Source organism: Apiospora marii (genome assembly GCF_038362585.1).
Source record: "Apiospora marii strain CBS 49790 chromosome Unknown utg000005l_segment0_segment0, whole genome shotgun sequence".
NCBI lineage: Eukaryota > Fungi > Ascomycota > Sordariomycetes > Amphisphaeriales > Apiosporaceae > Apiospora > Apiospora marii.
In genome coordinates, this window is record NW_027117377.1 from 2,228,459 (window position 1) to 2,240,832 (window position 12,374).

At 54.0% G+C, this 12,374-nt stretch overlaps 6 protein-coding genes across 6 annotated transcripts; 1 reads left to right on the forward strand and 5 right to left on the reverse strand.

Moving 5' to 3' along the window:
• Positions 1-148: 148 nt before the first annotated feature.
• On the reverse strand, positions 149-1,491 carry PG985_008620 (uncharacterized protein; the record flags this gene model as incomplete). Its single annotated transcript, XM_066828388.1, has 3 exons — positions 149-534; positions 604-1,300; positions 1,366-1,491. 3 exons carry the CDS (start codon positions 1,489-1,491, stop codon positions 149-151), a joined length of 1,209 nt encoding a protein of 402 aa, XP_066683300.1.
• Positions 1,492-2,164: 673 nt separating this feature from the next.
• PG985_008621 (uncharacterized protein) lies at positions 2,165-2,626 on the reverse strand (the record flags this gene model as incomplete). Its single annotated transcript, XM_066828389.1, has 1 exon — positions 2,165-2,626. One exon carries the CDS (start codon positions 2,624-2,626, stop codon positions 2,165-2,167), a length of 462 nt encoding a protein of 153 aa, XP_066683301.1.
• Positions 2,627-2,967: 341 nt separating this feature from the next.
• Positions 2,968-4,324, reverse strand: PG985_008622 (conidiation-specific protein (con-13) protein; the record flags this gene model as incomplete). The annotated part of the gene is made up of 2 exons (XM_066828390.1): positions 2,968-3,555; positions 3,629-4,324. The coding sequence occupies 2 exons, from the start codon at positions 4,322-4,324 to the stop codon at positions 2,968-2,970; spliced, it is 1,284 nt and encodes a 427-aa protein (XP_066683302.1).
• Positions 4,325-5,030: 706 nt separating this feature from the next.
• On the reverse strand, positions 5,031-6,800 carry PG985_008623 (uncharacterized protein; the record flags this gene model as incomplete). The annotated part of the gene is made up of 2 exons (XM_066828391.1): positions 5,031-6,461; positions 6,795-6,800. 2 exons carry the CDS (start codon positions 6,798-6,800, stop codon positions 5,031-5,033), a joined length of 1,437 nt encoding a protein of 478 aa, XP_066683303.1.
• Positions 6,801-9,554: 2,754 nt separating this feature from the next.
• PG985_008624 (Guanylate kinase) lies at positions 9,555-10,243 on the forward strand (the record flags this gene model as incomplete). Its single annotated transcript, XM_066828392.1, has 2 exons — positions 9,555-9,881; positions 9,992-10,243. Coding segments are annotated over 2 exons (579 nt in total), but the record flags the coding sequence as incomplete, so codon positions are not given.
• Positions 10,244-10,702: 459 nt separating this feature from the next.
• PG985_008625 (septin) lies at positions 10,703-11,884 on the reverse strand (the record flags this gene model as incomplete). The annotated part of the gene is made up of 3 exons (XM_066828393.1): positions 10,703-11,032; positions 11,085-11,647; positions 11,773-11,884. The coding sequence occupies 3 exons, from the start codon at positions 11,882-11,884 to the stop codon at positions 10,703-10,705; spliced, it is 1,005 nt and encodes a 334-aa protein (XP_066683305.1).
• Between the last annotated feature and the right edge of the window lie 490 nt (positions 11,885-12,374).

Sequence of the window (12,374 nt, forward strand, 5' to 3'; positions counted from 1 at the left end):
GGCTCGTGATGCCAGAGTATAACAGCAAGAACGAAGAGCCACTGGGACCAGTCCTCTCGATGCCTAAAAGGAAATGAAGAAATCCTCTGTACTGTACATATTCGACGTATTCGTATCTTGTAGATATGAAGCGATGAAGCATGCTTGCTTACCCGAAGGGAAACACCATTTCATCCACTAGACGCTGGACCATCGTGTCTACGTCCGTGGCGACCTGCTCGAGAACCATCCGGGCTTCTGCGACGGTATCGGAACTCTTCGAGGTACCAGAACTCTTTGGGGTTAAGTCCCTGATCCAGGCAATGATGTCGTCCACGCTGGCGTCGGTGTAAAGATCCCCGGTCAGTTCACCTCGGCACATGGCCGCCACGACGGCTCGCTTGCGGAACTCAGAGGGGTGGTTTCTCAGCCGGTTGGCAGCCATACGGAACGACTTGGTGGTTCCCTTCCATCCGAAGGATTCCTTCTTCTCGTCCATGAGCGATCGGATCGCAGTTATGACCTCTTCGCGCTTTTTCAAGTGGTTGAGCATAACTATTGTTGATTTTGGTTAGATGATTACCTCCCAGAAGCGCATGGACTGATCAATGGATCGGGACTTACTGCAAGCGAATAAGTCCTTCGTGTTCATCTCGAATTCTGTGCCTTCCCATGACAAGGAGCCAAAAGTCCAATAGCTCGTTTTGGCTCTGACCAGCCTGCACTTGCGGACAAAGTGTCTGCTAGCAACAGTGAACATCTCCCGATGACTGAACTCCACACTGAGCCTCAGCGTACACGGCCACCCCACGGTGCTTAGGCTGGCGTGGTGGTCTGCAGCCTTTCCATCCTCGAATTGCATCTTGAGCTGAGATAGGAAGTTTCGAGCCCAATCCTCCATCATGTTCAATGCGCCGAGCTTGATAGAGACGATCGTGAGATCATGCATTTTCGCCAACGGCATAGCTGAGAGGTCTGGCGCATGGCCATGGGCAACCCCGAGGATAAGCTTGAAAGCCTTGAAGTCGCGCTCAGTAAACTTGTGCCGCAGGTGATCGGCTTTTGCGGCATTCTTCTTTCTTTTGACCAACTGATGACGCCAAGATGGGCATTTCTCCTTCATGACTTTTGATGAATAGGCCAGGAGGTAGGTCTTGGTTCCGACCTCGACTGTAGCATAGTCATAGCTTGAGTCGTCGGCGAAGCATACCACCTCTTTCATGGGAATTCTGCAGTGTGAAGCTGGCCGCATCACGTACGCCCGGATGGCGGGTGTCATGTCATGGGCATCGCCACTGTTGAAACCGACATCCTCCAGTTCCTAATAAGATGGCAAGGTGTCAGATTTGGGAGGCACATAATAAGGGTGATGGGGGGGAAACTTACTTCCTCGAATTGCACCTTGGCTCTCAGGATACTGTCGAACAGCGTCCTGCGAAGGGGAGGTGTAGTCTTGTTTTGGAAATGCTTGCGCTGCTTTTCTGCGATGATGGGATCCTTGGGATCCTTCATTTTCCTGTGACGGTAGGATTGGCAGGAGATAACAGACTGGCAATTGAAGCAATTCCAGCAACAACGTTAACTTCGGTGAAAAGAATAGCAGATATCGACGAGTGAAGGGGGTGAAGTTGTTGTCGGCGATGCAAATGCTCAGCAACTGTAGGGTGCAGGTCTGTGGATGTAGGATGGTGGTCCAGATTAGGGCATCGGCGACAATGAATTAAGCAAGAAACGCCTAAGTCGCTATTGTCGGGCCCTTGGGAAGCTGCATGGACAAACGATTTGTTTTTGACAATGCTAAAGTCCTGCTGGAACCTGCCTCCTCCAGCAGTGCGCCGAGTTTACGGAGTGCTGACTTGCTTGTCACGGTTCAAAGTCTGGCGTTTGTCCTTCTAGAAGAACTCTTTGAGGCAGAAACAGACGGGAGGGAGCATACTAAAATCTTCAATTAACCACAGCTTATAATTCCCGTTTGTCATATCTGCACTTCGTCCGTGCTTGAGCAAGGAATACATCAATCTAGGAAACGCTGCTGGTCCATTGCCTCGTTGTACCAACCGCAATGCGAAAAATACTCCAAATGACCGAAGGTGAGTAAGTAGATACCTATATAGCATGCACTCTTCATCTTGAGTACATCCCCAAAGCGCTGCACCTTCCGAGACAGCACTGTGCTTTAGCTCCCTCATTCCGGCCACCCCAGCAAACCAACCGCCGTGCCCAGCATGAACGGCAAAAACACCCAATGCCTCATCTCCCCACCCCCAATGACTGCCCGACTAATAAGCCCGTCTGCGAAGGCCGTGAAGCACCCGCAGAGCGCGACGAAGCCGACTAGCTCCCGGTCGCCACGGTAGCCCGCTGTGATCCCGATGACGCCGAGCGCAATGTTGCGCACCCCTTCCCGACGGATCAATCCATGGACCAGGTCCTTCTGCGTGGTAGTAACAGCATTGGCTGCGGTGGTGGTGGTGGTGGTGGCGGCACCCGGCTCAGGTGGTCCAGATGGAGAGGGAAACCCCCAGAGCTTCAGGGCATTTTCGGGTTGGACGAGCTGGTCGATGCCCGTCGTCTGCAGCATGATACTGAAGAGAGAAGCAGCATTGGGCAAGAGGGGCCAAAACGTTGATGAAAATGAGCTGGCCATAATGAGCCTTCGTGGGTGAATGGGTGGTTTTAACTGTGACTGGCAGCTTAAGAATCTTGCTGGCTTGTGATTTTGATGCGAAGTTTCTACGAGCAAACACTCTCTTTCGTGGTTATCTGGATTGTCGATGATTGTGAAGAACAGGATGGAAGCTGAACGATTGTCGTTAAACGGGGGCTTGCTGACAGGCTGCCGCCCCCCTGATCTAGGCTGAATCTGGATCTAGCGATTTGGTCTAGTCAATGAGACATGCAGCAGAGCAGCCACCCGTGAGCTGGCCGACAAATATTCCGGGATACTCCAATTTCAATCCGCTTGATTCCAATTGCCTACCTACCTACTTAGGCCGATGAAATCTGCACGTAAGGTGGGAATCGGACCCCCATCACCCAGTCGGCCGGGACGATTGCCGGCACCCCCACCGCCCTCAGCCTGAGCCTTCCGGCGCCCATGCCCATCTCGCCCCGGGTGTAGTTGCAGCCCACCCGCTGGCCAGTCGCCGCGACCACCGCGTCTGAAGTGGGCGTCTTGCCCGTACACCTGCCGCCGGGCGGGAAGATGATGTCCTCCAGCATCGTCCTGTACCCTGCGATCTGGTTCCCGCACGCCTCCCAGTCCGCGCTGTAGACCGCCAGATGGTTTGCCAGCATCACCGGCGGCGCCGTCGTAACGCTGCTGCTGCTGCTGCTGTTCCGGAAGAAGAAGAACCGGCGACCGGGACCGCGGTGAGAAAGAACCAGGGGCTGGCTGTGGCTGTGGTTCTGGGTCTGGTACGTCCGCTCGCGCACCATGTTGGACATGGCCCAGCGGCCCGCGTCGGCAAAGTCCTCGACCAGCGAGATCCTGTGCTGCTTTACCAGCGAGTCGTTGGCCGCGGTCGCGGCATAGTCCGTTGGAACCTTGGTGTCCTTGTTGTAGAACTCGATCCACTAAAGACCGACCAGTCAGTACAGTCCCAGAAGGACGGTGTGGCGTGGAAGCACATGCCCGGGAATGACTCACCTTGGACGAACTACTGAGAAAGCGCTGCTCGGCAGAGTTCGGCTGATCAGACCCAACTACCGCGTCGAGTATGTGACTGAATTCATGCACAGCCACGCCGAGACTCATTTCCGACAGGAAGGCGGTGCTGGCGTTCAAAGTCTCAGCACCGATGCCCACCCTCTTCTTGGCGTAGCTTCCGGGCGCCAGTATAATATGGGTGACGTACTGGCGCATGCCCACGGGGATCTTTCCCAGGACCTGGTTAACGACAAGACTGTTAGCGGCATTTCCCACGGAGACCCCGGCCGGTACCGAATCGATATATTGTGTACATATGTACAGTAGACTGTTTACCATCATAGCTTCGTCCCAGCCGATCCGGGAGTCGTCATAGCGGCAGATAGTCCAGGGGGCGTCGCAGTCGCTGTAATAGACGTCGCGGGCCTCCAGCCTGCTCATGTCCAGAGTGGCGGCGTCGCTAGTCCCAGGGTACGCACGGCAGACAGCAGGCACGATGCCTGCGGGCCAGGGGCGGGTTTTGGGCGGATCGTACTGGTGGTCCGGGAGATCGCCGCGCAGATCCTGCTCCTGGCGGGATTCGACCCGGTTGTAAGGGGGGTCGATCGCTGTGGGTGGAACTGATTGAGCGGCTTGGGCCAGCAGTACCAATAGGGGTACTGCCGCTGTGGCCCAAGCGAAGGGATAAGGGTGCATGCTCCTGAAGATCTGTGTCCCCAGCTCTGATATAATTGGGTTGCTTCTCCTTCCTAGGGGATCGAGTTGGAGCTCGACCTAGCGAAGACATGTCTAACATTTGAGGGTGCTTGACTGTCCAGTCTTGATAGAGGACCTTTCATTGTTTCCACTGTCTGATTGTTCGGGTTGGTTATGATGTTTGTAATCTGCATTGCGGTCGAGCAGTGTATGGTGGGATTCGCCTTTGGATATTTTGAATCCTATGAGACAGAAATAGAAGACCCAACTGTAGTGCCCCGAACGTTCCGAAAACAGCCATGGACAGGGCAGAGGGTGCTGTTTGTTGGCTATCTGGAATGTCGCAAAACCACCAACACGATATTTGGTCAACATCATTGTCAGCATGAGACCCTGCCTAGGTAGACAATGGGGAAACCTATCCGCCTGACCCAGCAAAAGCGCATGGCCTGAATAGGCTGCAACACTTTTTACCGACACGGAGACGGAGAATGAAGAATTATCACATGAACGCCCCGACGGGTTAGAAGAGAAGTTGTTGAATGCTCGTCGCATCTTCATATTACTGTTCAACCCATCGTCTGCACCAACAAATAAATGATTTAGAAGAAACTAAGTACACAAACGGCGCCGTAATCAGGCATGCATAATGAAACTACACTAATAAATTCTCAGTGTGGTCATTTCTCCTTGACCGCAATCTTCTCTAGAATGCAGCAGCCAGGAAAGCAAGCATAGAAATACCCGCGGCCGCTCCGCTGATGGCAACGTTGCGGAAGCCGGCACTCTTGCCCTCGCCGGACTGGGAAGCGGCGCTGCCGGTGCTGGTCTCGGATCCAGTGGCCGCGTCGTTGCTACCGGCGGTGTTGCTAGCATCGTCCGCCAGGGGCTTAACAGCAAGGCCAGTGATAACCTTTCCATCGACGTCCTTGATCTCGTGGGTGACCTTGTAGTCGGAGATCTTGACGACCTTGCCAACGGGCTTGGGCTTGACACCACCCTCAAGGATCTCCTTGGTGTTAGGGGGGAGGACAGGGAGAGTGAAGTTGTTGTTGAAGCCCTTCTCCTTGATCAGGCTGGGGGAGCACTTAGGGGGCTTGACAGCGTTGCCCTTGGCCTTGACGCTCTGGACAGACTTCCAGTCAACCTTGCTGTACTGGCTCTTCAGAGTCTGGAAGTCCTTGAGAAGCTTGACGCTGTTGTCCTTGCCGACCTCAGCGAGACCGAAGTTGTTGGGCTCCTGGGCAAACTCGTAGACGACACCGCCAGAGAAGGTGGGGGTCATCTTGTCTCCGTAGATGGTGCCGATCTCGGTGAAGATACGAGGGGAAGGAGTGTTGCAGCCAAACTCGGAGTAGAAGATGGGGACGGAAGAAGACTTGAACATGTCGACCAGCGTGTTGTAGCCCGAAGACTCGAAGCTGGCATCAGCACACCAAGAGTAGCTGTTCAGGGCGAACATGTCAGCGCGGGACATGTCGTCCTTCTCGCCTTCAATGGAGCACTGGAAGTAGTTCCAGCTGTCCTCGAGGACGTCGCGGACGTCCGCAGCGGAATAACCAACGGGGATGGGGCGATCAGCGTGGTTCTTGATGTACTGCTTGAGATCACGGGTAACAGCGCGGATGTACGGAGGAGCAGTGCCACCTTGCTTAACGTTGGAAATGACCTCGTTTCCGGAGAAGAATCCAAGCAAGTTGGGGTACGACTTGAAAGACTCGACAATGGCGAAGGTGCGGTTGAGGTAGGTGTCGTAGTACGAGGTCCAGGGCTCCAGGCTGTTGAGCGACTCGCCGACGAGGGGAGAGTTGACGTCGATGACCATGTACATGCCAGCGGCGTTGAAGATGCTGGCGCATTCATCGTGGTTCAGGTTGGGGTCCAGGTTGTACACACGGATGGTGTTGATACCCAGGACCTGCATGAGAGCGGCATCACGCTTGCAGACGTCTCCGTTAGAGAGAGGGTCCTTGCCGTGGCTGGGGTCGTATCCAGCGCTGCCACCAATCTGGTAGGCCATGCCCACGATCTGGAAGACATCGTTCGTCTTGGGGTTGACGAACTGGTTGCCACGAGCCTCAAGGGCAGGGACAGCCGCAGCAATGGTCGCGCCCAGGGCGACGAGAGCGGATTGGAGCTATGGAAAGAAACATGGTCAGCAGGGATTCAAAGACGAAGTAGAAGTATGTCTTGGTGGCAGATGGATGGCGAGGGGATTGAAACCTTCCACCTAGAACTTCAAAAAGCCTGCAGATGCATTGCAGGATGCATCCCTAGCAGGCTCGCTCTCATTCTTGGTGGTCAATTTTTTGGTCCCGTTCCATGTAAGCTAATCGGGTGATCGACGTTATCAAGGCCGATTGGCCTCGCATGTCACCCCGCGGATCAACCACCAGCTTAGGTAAGACACCTGGGCAAGTGGGTTCCGGTGGTATCTCGACCTCAACTGCAGATTTGATAGGCAACTTACAAGCATCGCGAACGTTCAAGCGTGTGGGATACTGGGACTCCAAAAACCGGTGGGAAAGGTCACTTATTAATAGACAGCCTCGCGTCTTGTCGTCACCGCGATGGATACCGTTTCTGCCGAGTTTTCCTTACTGGCTAGCTTCGCAAGCGCAGTGGTGACTGGTGGAGTTTCTTGTTCGTATCGTCGCCGTTCGGTCGATATCCCCAGTGGGTTCTTCGTAGTCGACAAGAAGCCAAAAACGAGGTCCAAAAAGAGTTATGACTGATTCGCAGAGGGAGTGACTGGCAAAAAGAGAGAGCAGAACCGAAGCAATGCTCAATCGTACAGTAAAATGGGGTCTCAAAGGAGGGAAAGAAAGCCGCAGGGAGAAAAGTATGGCCCAAGAAGGATCCAAGCCAAGAGTGAAGGAGTGACTGCTGGTCAAGCGACTGGAAGGAAACAAAGTTTCGGGACGACACGATGGGAAATAGCAGCAAGGCCGGGGCTGGTTCGCCATAGGGAGGGAGCCATACTAATACTTATTATTAGTCGGCAAGCGACCCCCGACACCACCACATGCTCCTGCAACTTGATGCGACGGGATGCAATGAGACGAAATGGGGACCTGACGCTAAGGGAACCATAGTGGCACACCGTCAGATGGGTTGGACATGGGTGCGATGGCCTCAATGGATCGCTACTGGCCTCGCATTATTGGACGCAACACAAGCAGCACCTCCATTTCTGTCTCGTGTGGCCAGGGTGCTGGGTAAGTGCGGCCGAGATGGCAGCCCAGTTCCATCCACTATCCGTTGGGGACCATCCACTGCTTGCCCTTGTTGCAGAGGCCTGTGATGGTGGACCGGGAGACTCCACGTTTGAGATTGCTTGGCTTGTACTGAAAATGTTCTTCATGCCGCATTTTGATTGCGCTCCATCAGGGATGTGCTGGGTAATCAATCGCCTTCGATCCGACCTTCTAAAACCACTGCAGCTGTTTCTGAAATCCCTATTTGCTGATCTGCCAATGGCAAGCGGCGCCAAAGATAACCGTTAGTGCAACGATGAAACTTGATATCGACATGGACCGCCAATTACTAAGTAGAGAACAACGGCCAATGACATTGGAGTCGCGGTTTAATCAAGCATCCAAACCCATGGCAGATCTAGAATCCTTTTTCCTTGTCTCTCTTGGCCGACAACATTGCCGGGAGGAGCCACTCGTGAACAGGACCTCTACACCTCTATCCGTATTGCAGACCGAGAACATCGTATTAGGTCGTCAAAATAGTCAAAACGTACATGTATCCCATGCATCCTGTTAAAAGCCTACTGTGGTACGAGATGGGGTGCGCTGCATGCTGTCCCAACTAACAGACACGTGCGCCCTCACCATTGCAGGCATCAAAACCCGTATTCAAACTTTACCATGTAGGATGTATTCGTTGGATACCATCGTGCGATCGGCGCTTCCAAAAACGAAAGATAAAAAAAGAAAAACCCTCGACTTCAAAAAGCCATGTCTGTCTACCGCCCGTTCTGATTACCGTTAGACACACAACGGCGGTATTATTATTGGCGAGTGCTTCCCGAATCGTCTGCCCGGACGGCAGGATCCATCCATCAACACGAGATATCCTGTAATCCTAATATTTCAGATGATGAGTAACAACTCTCGGGAGGTCCAAACCATGATGCCTCGCACAAGAATATGACAGAGAGAGATCTCACGATTACTACAGCATCTCGCGGCATGAGGCATATGCAGTGCACCAACGACGTCAGTGGTTGTCGGTAGACCCTGCGCGTGCAACATTACAGCGGGAACATGAAACGCTCAAGAGCAGGGAGCCAGATGCAAAATGTGTCAATCGCAATTCTCGTGACTAGCGAGAAAGAGAACTGGAGCGGGCAACAGCCTGGCGGAGAGGCCTCTTTCTTCTGCGGAGGTTTAATTTTCAGGGGGGGTTAAAACGCCTAGGGGAGAAAACAACTTTGCGCCTCCTCCTGCCTCCTTTGCCCCCTGTTGCTTGCCAATGAACCTCGAAAGCCGAGAGAATGCCAAATGCCAAAAAAGTTCAATTCCAGCCTTTCTCCACTGGTCCAAACGCCCAGGCGGGCCACCCGAACGCCCCCCTTTGCTCTGCTGCTTCTCGTCTTGGCCTTGGAGGGCTGGCTGGCGGGTTAAAACGAAAAGGCTCAGCTCACCGCCTACCTAACGGTTTTCGGAGCGCTTGAAGCCCACCGGCCGCCGAGTTTCTGCCAGCGCCGTCCTGACTGGCGCTATGCCGCCTTTATTCATGTAACATAGGAGGAGGATCGTTACCGGCTGAGTCACCGTAGGATAGAATTTATGAAATTCCATCTCCGAATGCTTCCCCGACTCCGTCCACTCTGTGCCGGCGCTCCTCTACGTTTCTCTTCTACCCTCCCATCCCGCTCGTTTCCCCGCCTCGGTAGATTCGCAGGCACAATGGCACCAAGTAGGTCAACCCCCTCCCCCTCTCTCTCCCCCTTAAACCCCTGGCCGGCAACCTTCCGGCGGCCGTGATGCGCGCAAAACCAATGTGACAAGTACGCCCATCCCCCCGCGCTGTGGCTCGACGAAAAGCGTGCGACGGTCTCAACTTATTAAACAATATTGTGTCCCGGCGTCTCGTCTACCTGCCACAGCATGGGAGGTTCTACAGCCCACCGACGCCGACCCTCCTTCTGCGCGCGCGCGCGCACAAGCATGTACATACATCATAACTAACACGCGCAACCCCACCCATCGCAGCCGGCCAACAACAACCCACCGACCGCCGCCCGCTGGTCATCTCGGGCCCCTCGGGCGTGGGCAAGGGCACCCTCTACAACCGCATGTTCGAGGCCCACCCGGACACCTTCACCCTGTCCGTCTCGCACACGACGCGGGGCCCCCGCGCCGGCGAGGAGCACGGCACCCACTACTTCTTCGTCCCCATGGCCGAGTTCGAGAACCTCATCGCCCAGGACGGCTTCGTCGAGCACGCCAAGTTCGGCAGCAACCGCTACGGTACCTCCAAGAAGACCATCGAGGAGCAGACCGCCAAGGGCCGCGTCGTGGTGCTCGACATCGAGATGGAAGTAAGAAAGACCCACCTGCCCGCCCCCCTTTTCTCTTGCGACAATAGGTACTTTCATATAAAGAGAGAGAGAGCGCACCTTTACTGACGTTTTGTTCCTCTTCTGCACAGGGCGTAAAGCAAATCAAGGCTTCCGGCATCGACGCCCGCTACGTCTTCATCAAGCCCCCTTCCTTCGAGGCGCTTGAGCAGCGCCTCCGCGGCCGTGGCACCGAGACCGAAGAGGCAGTCAGCAAACGCTTGGCCCAGGCCAAGGTCGAGCTCGAGTATGCTGACACACCGGGCGTTCACGACATCATCATTGTGAACGACGATCTTGACAAGGCATACAAGGAGCTGGAAGAGTACGTCTACAAGTCATAGAACACATACAGGCATCTGTGAACTCAATACACACGAGACGAGGCTTTAGATGTGGTTTCAATTAGTCTTAGGCTTGGTATAAAAGTGAAGGCAGCTCCTGCGCAATACTACAAGGAAATAATAAAAATGTCTCGGACTCCCCAGTCTGGAGAAAATACTGCCTGCTGTGCTTGCTTTCCCAACACGTAACATAACAAGGCTTGAACAACCCAAAATTAGGCCAAGCGGCCATGGATATCTCTCGAATGTCGCCTCTCTTCCTCTAACACTGCCCCAGATCTATCAGACACTTTCGGGACTATAACTTTTGTGGTCCGCTATCAATGTCTTCGCACGTAAACCATCCATGCGACTATTCGCAGAGTCATAAATGGGACAGGGTGGTCTTTCTGCCTCCCATAGTAAGGGACTGAGCGAAGAATACCTCGGAGAATGTGTGTGGCCAATGAATGATGGCATTTAGTAGCCGTTCATAGTCATGCGGTTCGAGTTCCTGCTAAGCTCGCGATCCGCGGCAGGGCTGATAGGTCGGCTGCCATGGCCTTGCGCGCTGCTCTCCTTCAGGGCCAGCAGTTGCTTGGCACGGAAGGTCTCGTAGTGGATCTGCGAGGTGGTCTCGATGAGATCCTGCAGATGGGTCCGGAGCAGGAAGTTTCGCAAGTAGACGAACTCGCAGTGGTTCTCGTCCTCGACGTTGATGACGCCCCACCGGTTCTGGCGTCCACGAACCTGCTTACCGTTCACGATGATGGACTTCTCGGAGCCAACAACAGCGAAGGGCACAAGACTCTGCAAACATGGTTAGCAAGTTGAAGCACCAAGCGGGCAGCGGCTGAATTACCTTAATCTGTGTGTTAACAGAACGCTCCTCATCGTCCAACTCCTCGTTGTCGTAGGGGTACATCTTAAGGTTGTGGAAAGCGAATTCCTCCTTGATGCGCTCCTTGAAGGCTTGTCTCTCCTCAAGAGTGAGGGAGTCGGCCTTGGCGATGACGGGCACGACGTTGACAACATCGGACAGCTTCTTCAGGACCACGATATCAATGGGCTTGAGGGAGTGGCCAGAGGGCTGGATGAAGAACAGGCAGCAGTGGATACGGGTATCCTGGATGTATCGCTCACGCTGAGCAGTGAGTTCCTTTCGCAAGTACGCGGAGTGCTGATCCTTGATATACTTGACGATAGGGTCCCAGCAGCGGTCGTTGTTGACGAGGTCACCGTAACCGGGGGTATCGACGATGTTGAGTCGCAGACGAACGCCGTTCTCCTCGATGATGTGCGATACGGGGTGGATCTCGGTGGTGGTGCGGACGGGCTCGTCGGGGAGCAGTCTACCCTTGGAGTCGATCAGGTGAGAAGCGAAAATGGTGTTGATCAGAGTCGACTTTCCAAGACCAGTCTGGCCTGCAAGATGGAAATCGGGTTAGCTACCATCGCACAACTTCAGTAGCCATGTTCATTCAATCGCCTCTCGCAACAAAAACGTTGACCAGAATGATTGAACATGGCAATAGACTGGGAGTACTCACCAACGCAGATAACGTTGAACTGGAAACCTCTCTTCAGGAGCTTGCGCTCGATCTGGGAGGTGATGCTGTCGAAACCAACATGGCCGTCGGGGAAAACAGTAGGGGCGGCCATTTTGTCTGTATTCTGGTGGAATGGATGTGACTGTATTAGGGATGATGAAGTCCAAGTCGAAGAGGTAGTTCTGTTCCGAATCCAAGAAACAGCCTAGGGGCAATTAACTGGATAGTAGAATGAATGAGCGGGAAAGGGGGCAAGACGCGAAGTGAAAGTGGAGTTTCGGTAAAGTTGAAGATGGGAAGACGAAGGTGACACAAGAGAGAAAGGGTAGGAGAGTCTCCGAATTGAAACGAGGGCGATGGGAGTCCCGAATTAACGCTGTTGAGAGTTCCTGCCGTAGGTTTCGCTGAACTGAACTTGTGAGAGTTGCAACTGTCAAGACGAGGGTGATTGACTTCGGAATTCGTGTTCACCTGGTCTTGCACTCTCTCTCCTAAGGCACGACGGGTACGCAAATAACACTAATTTCCGCTGCAAGGTAGGGGAGCACTGGATGGGCAGGTGCCGATGGGTGCCAGATGCGAAATATCGGGCTGGCTGCTAG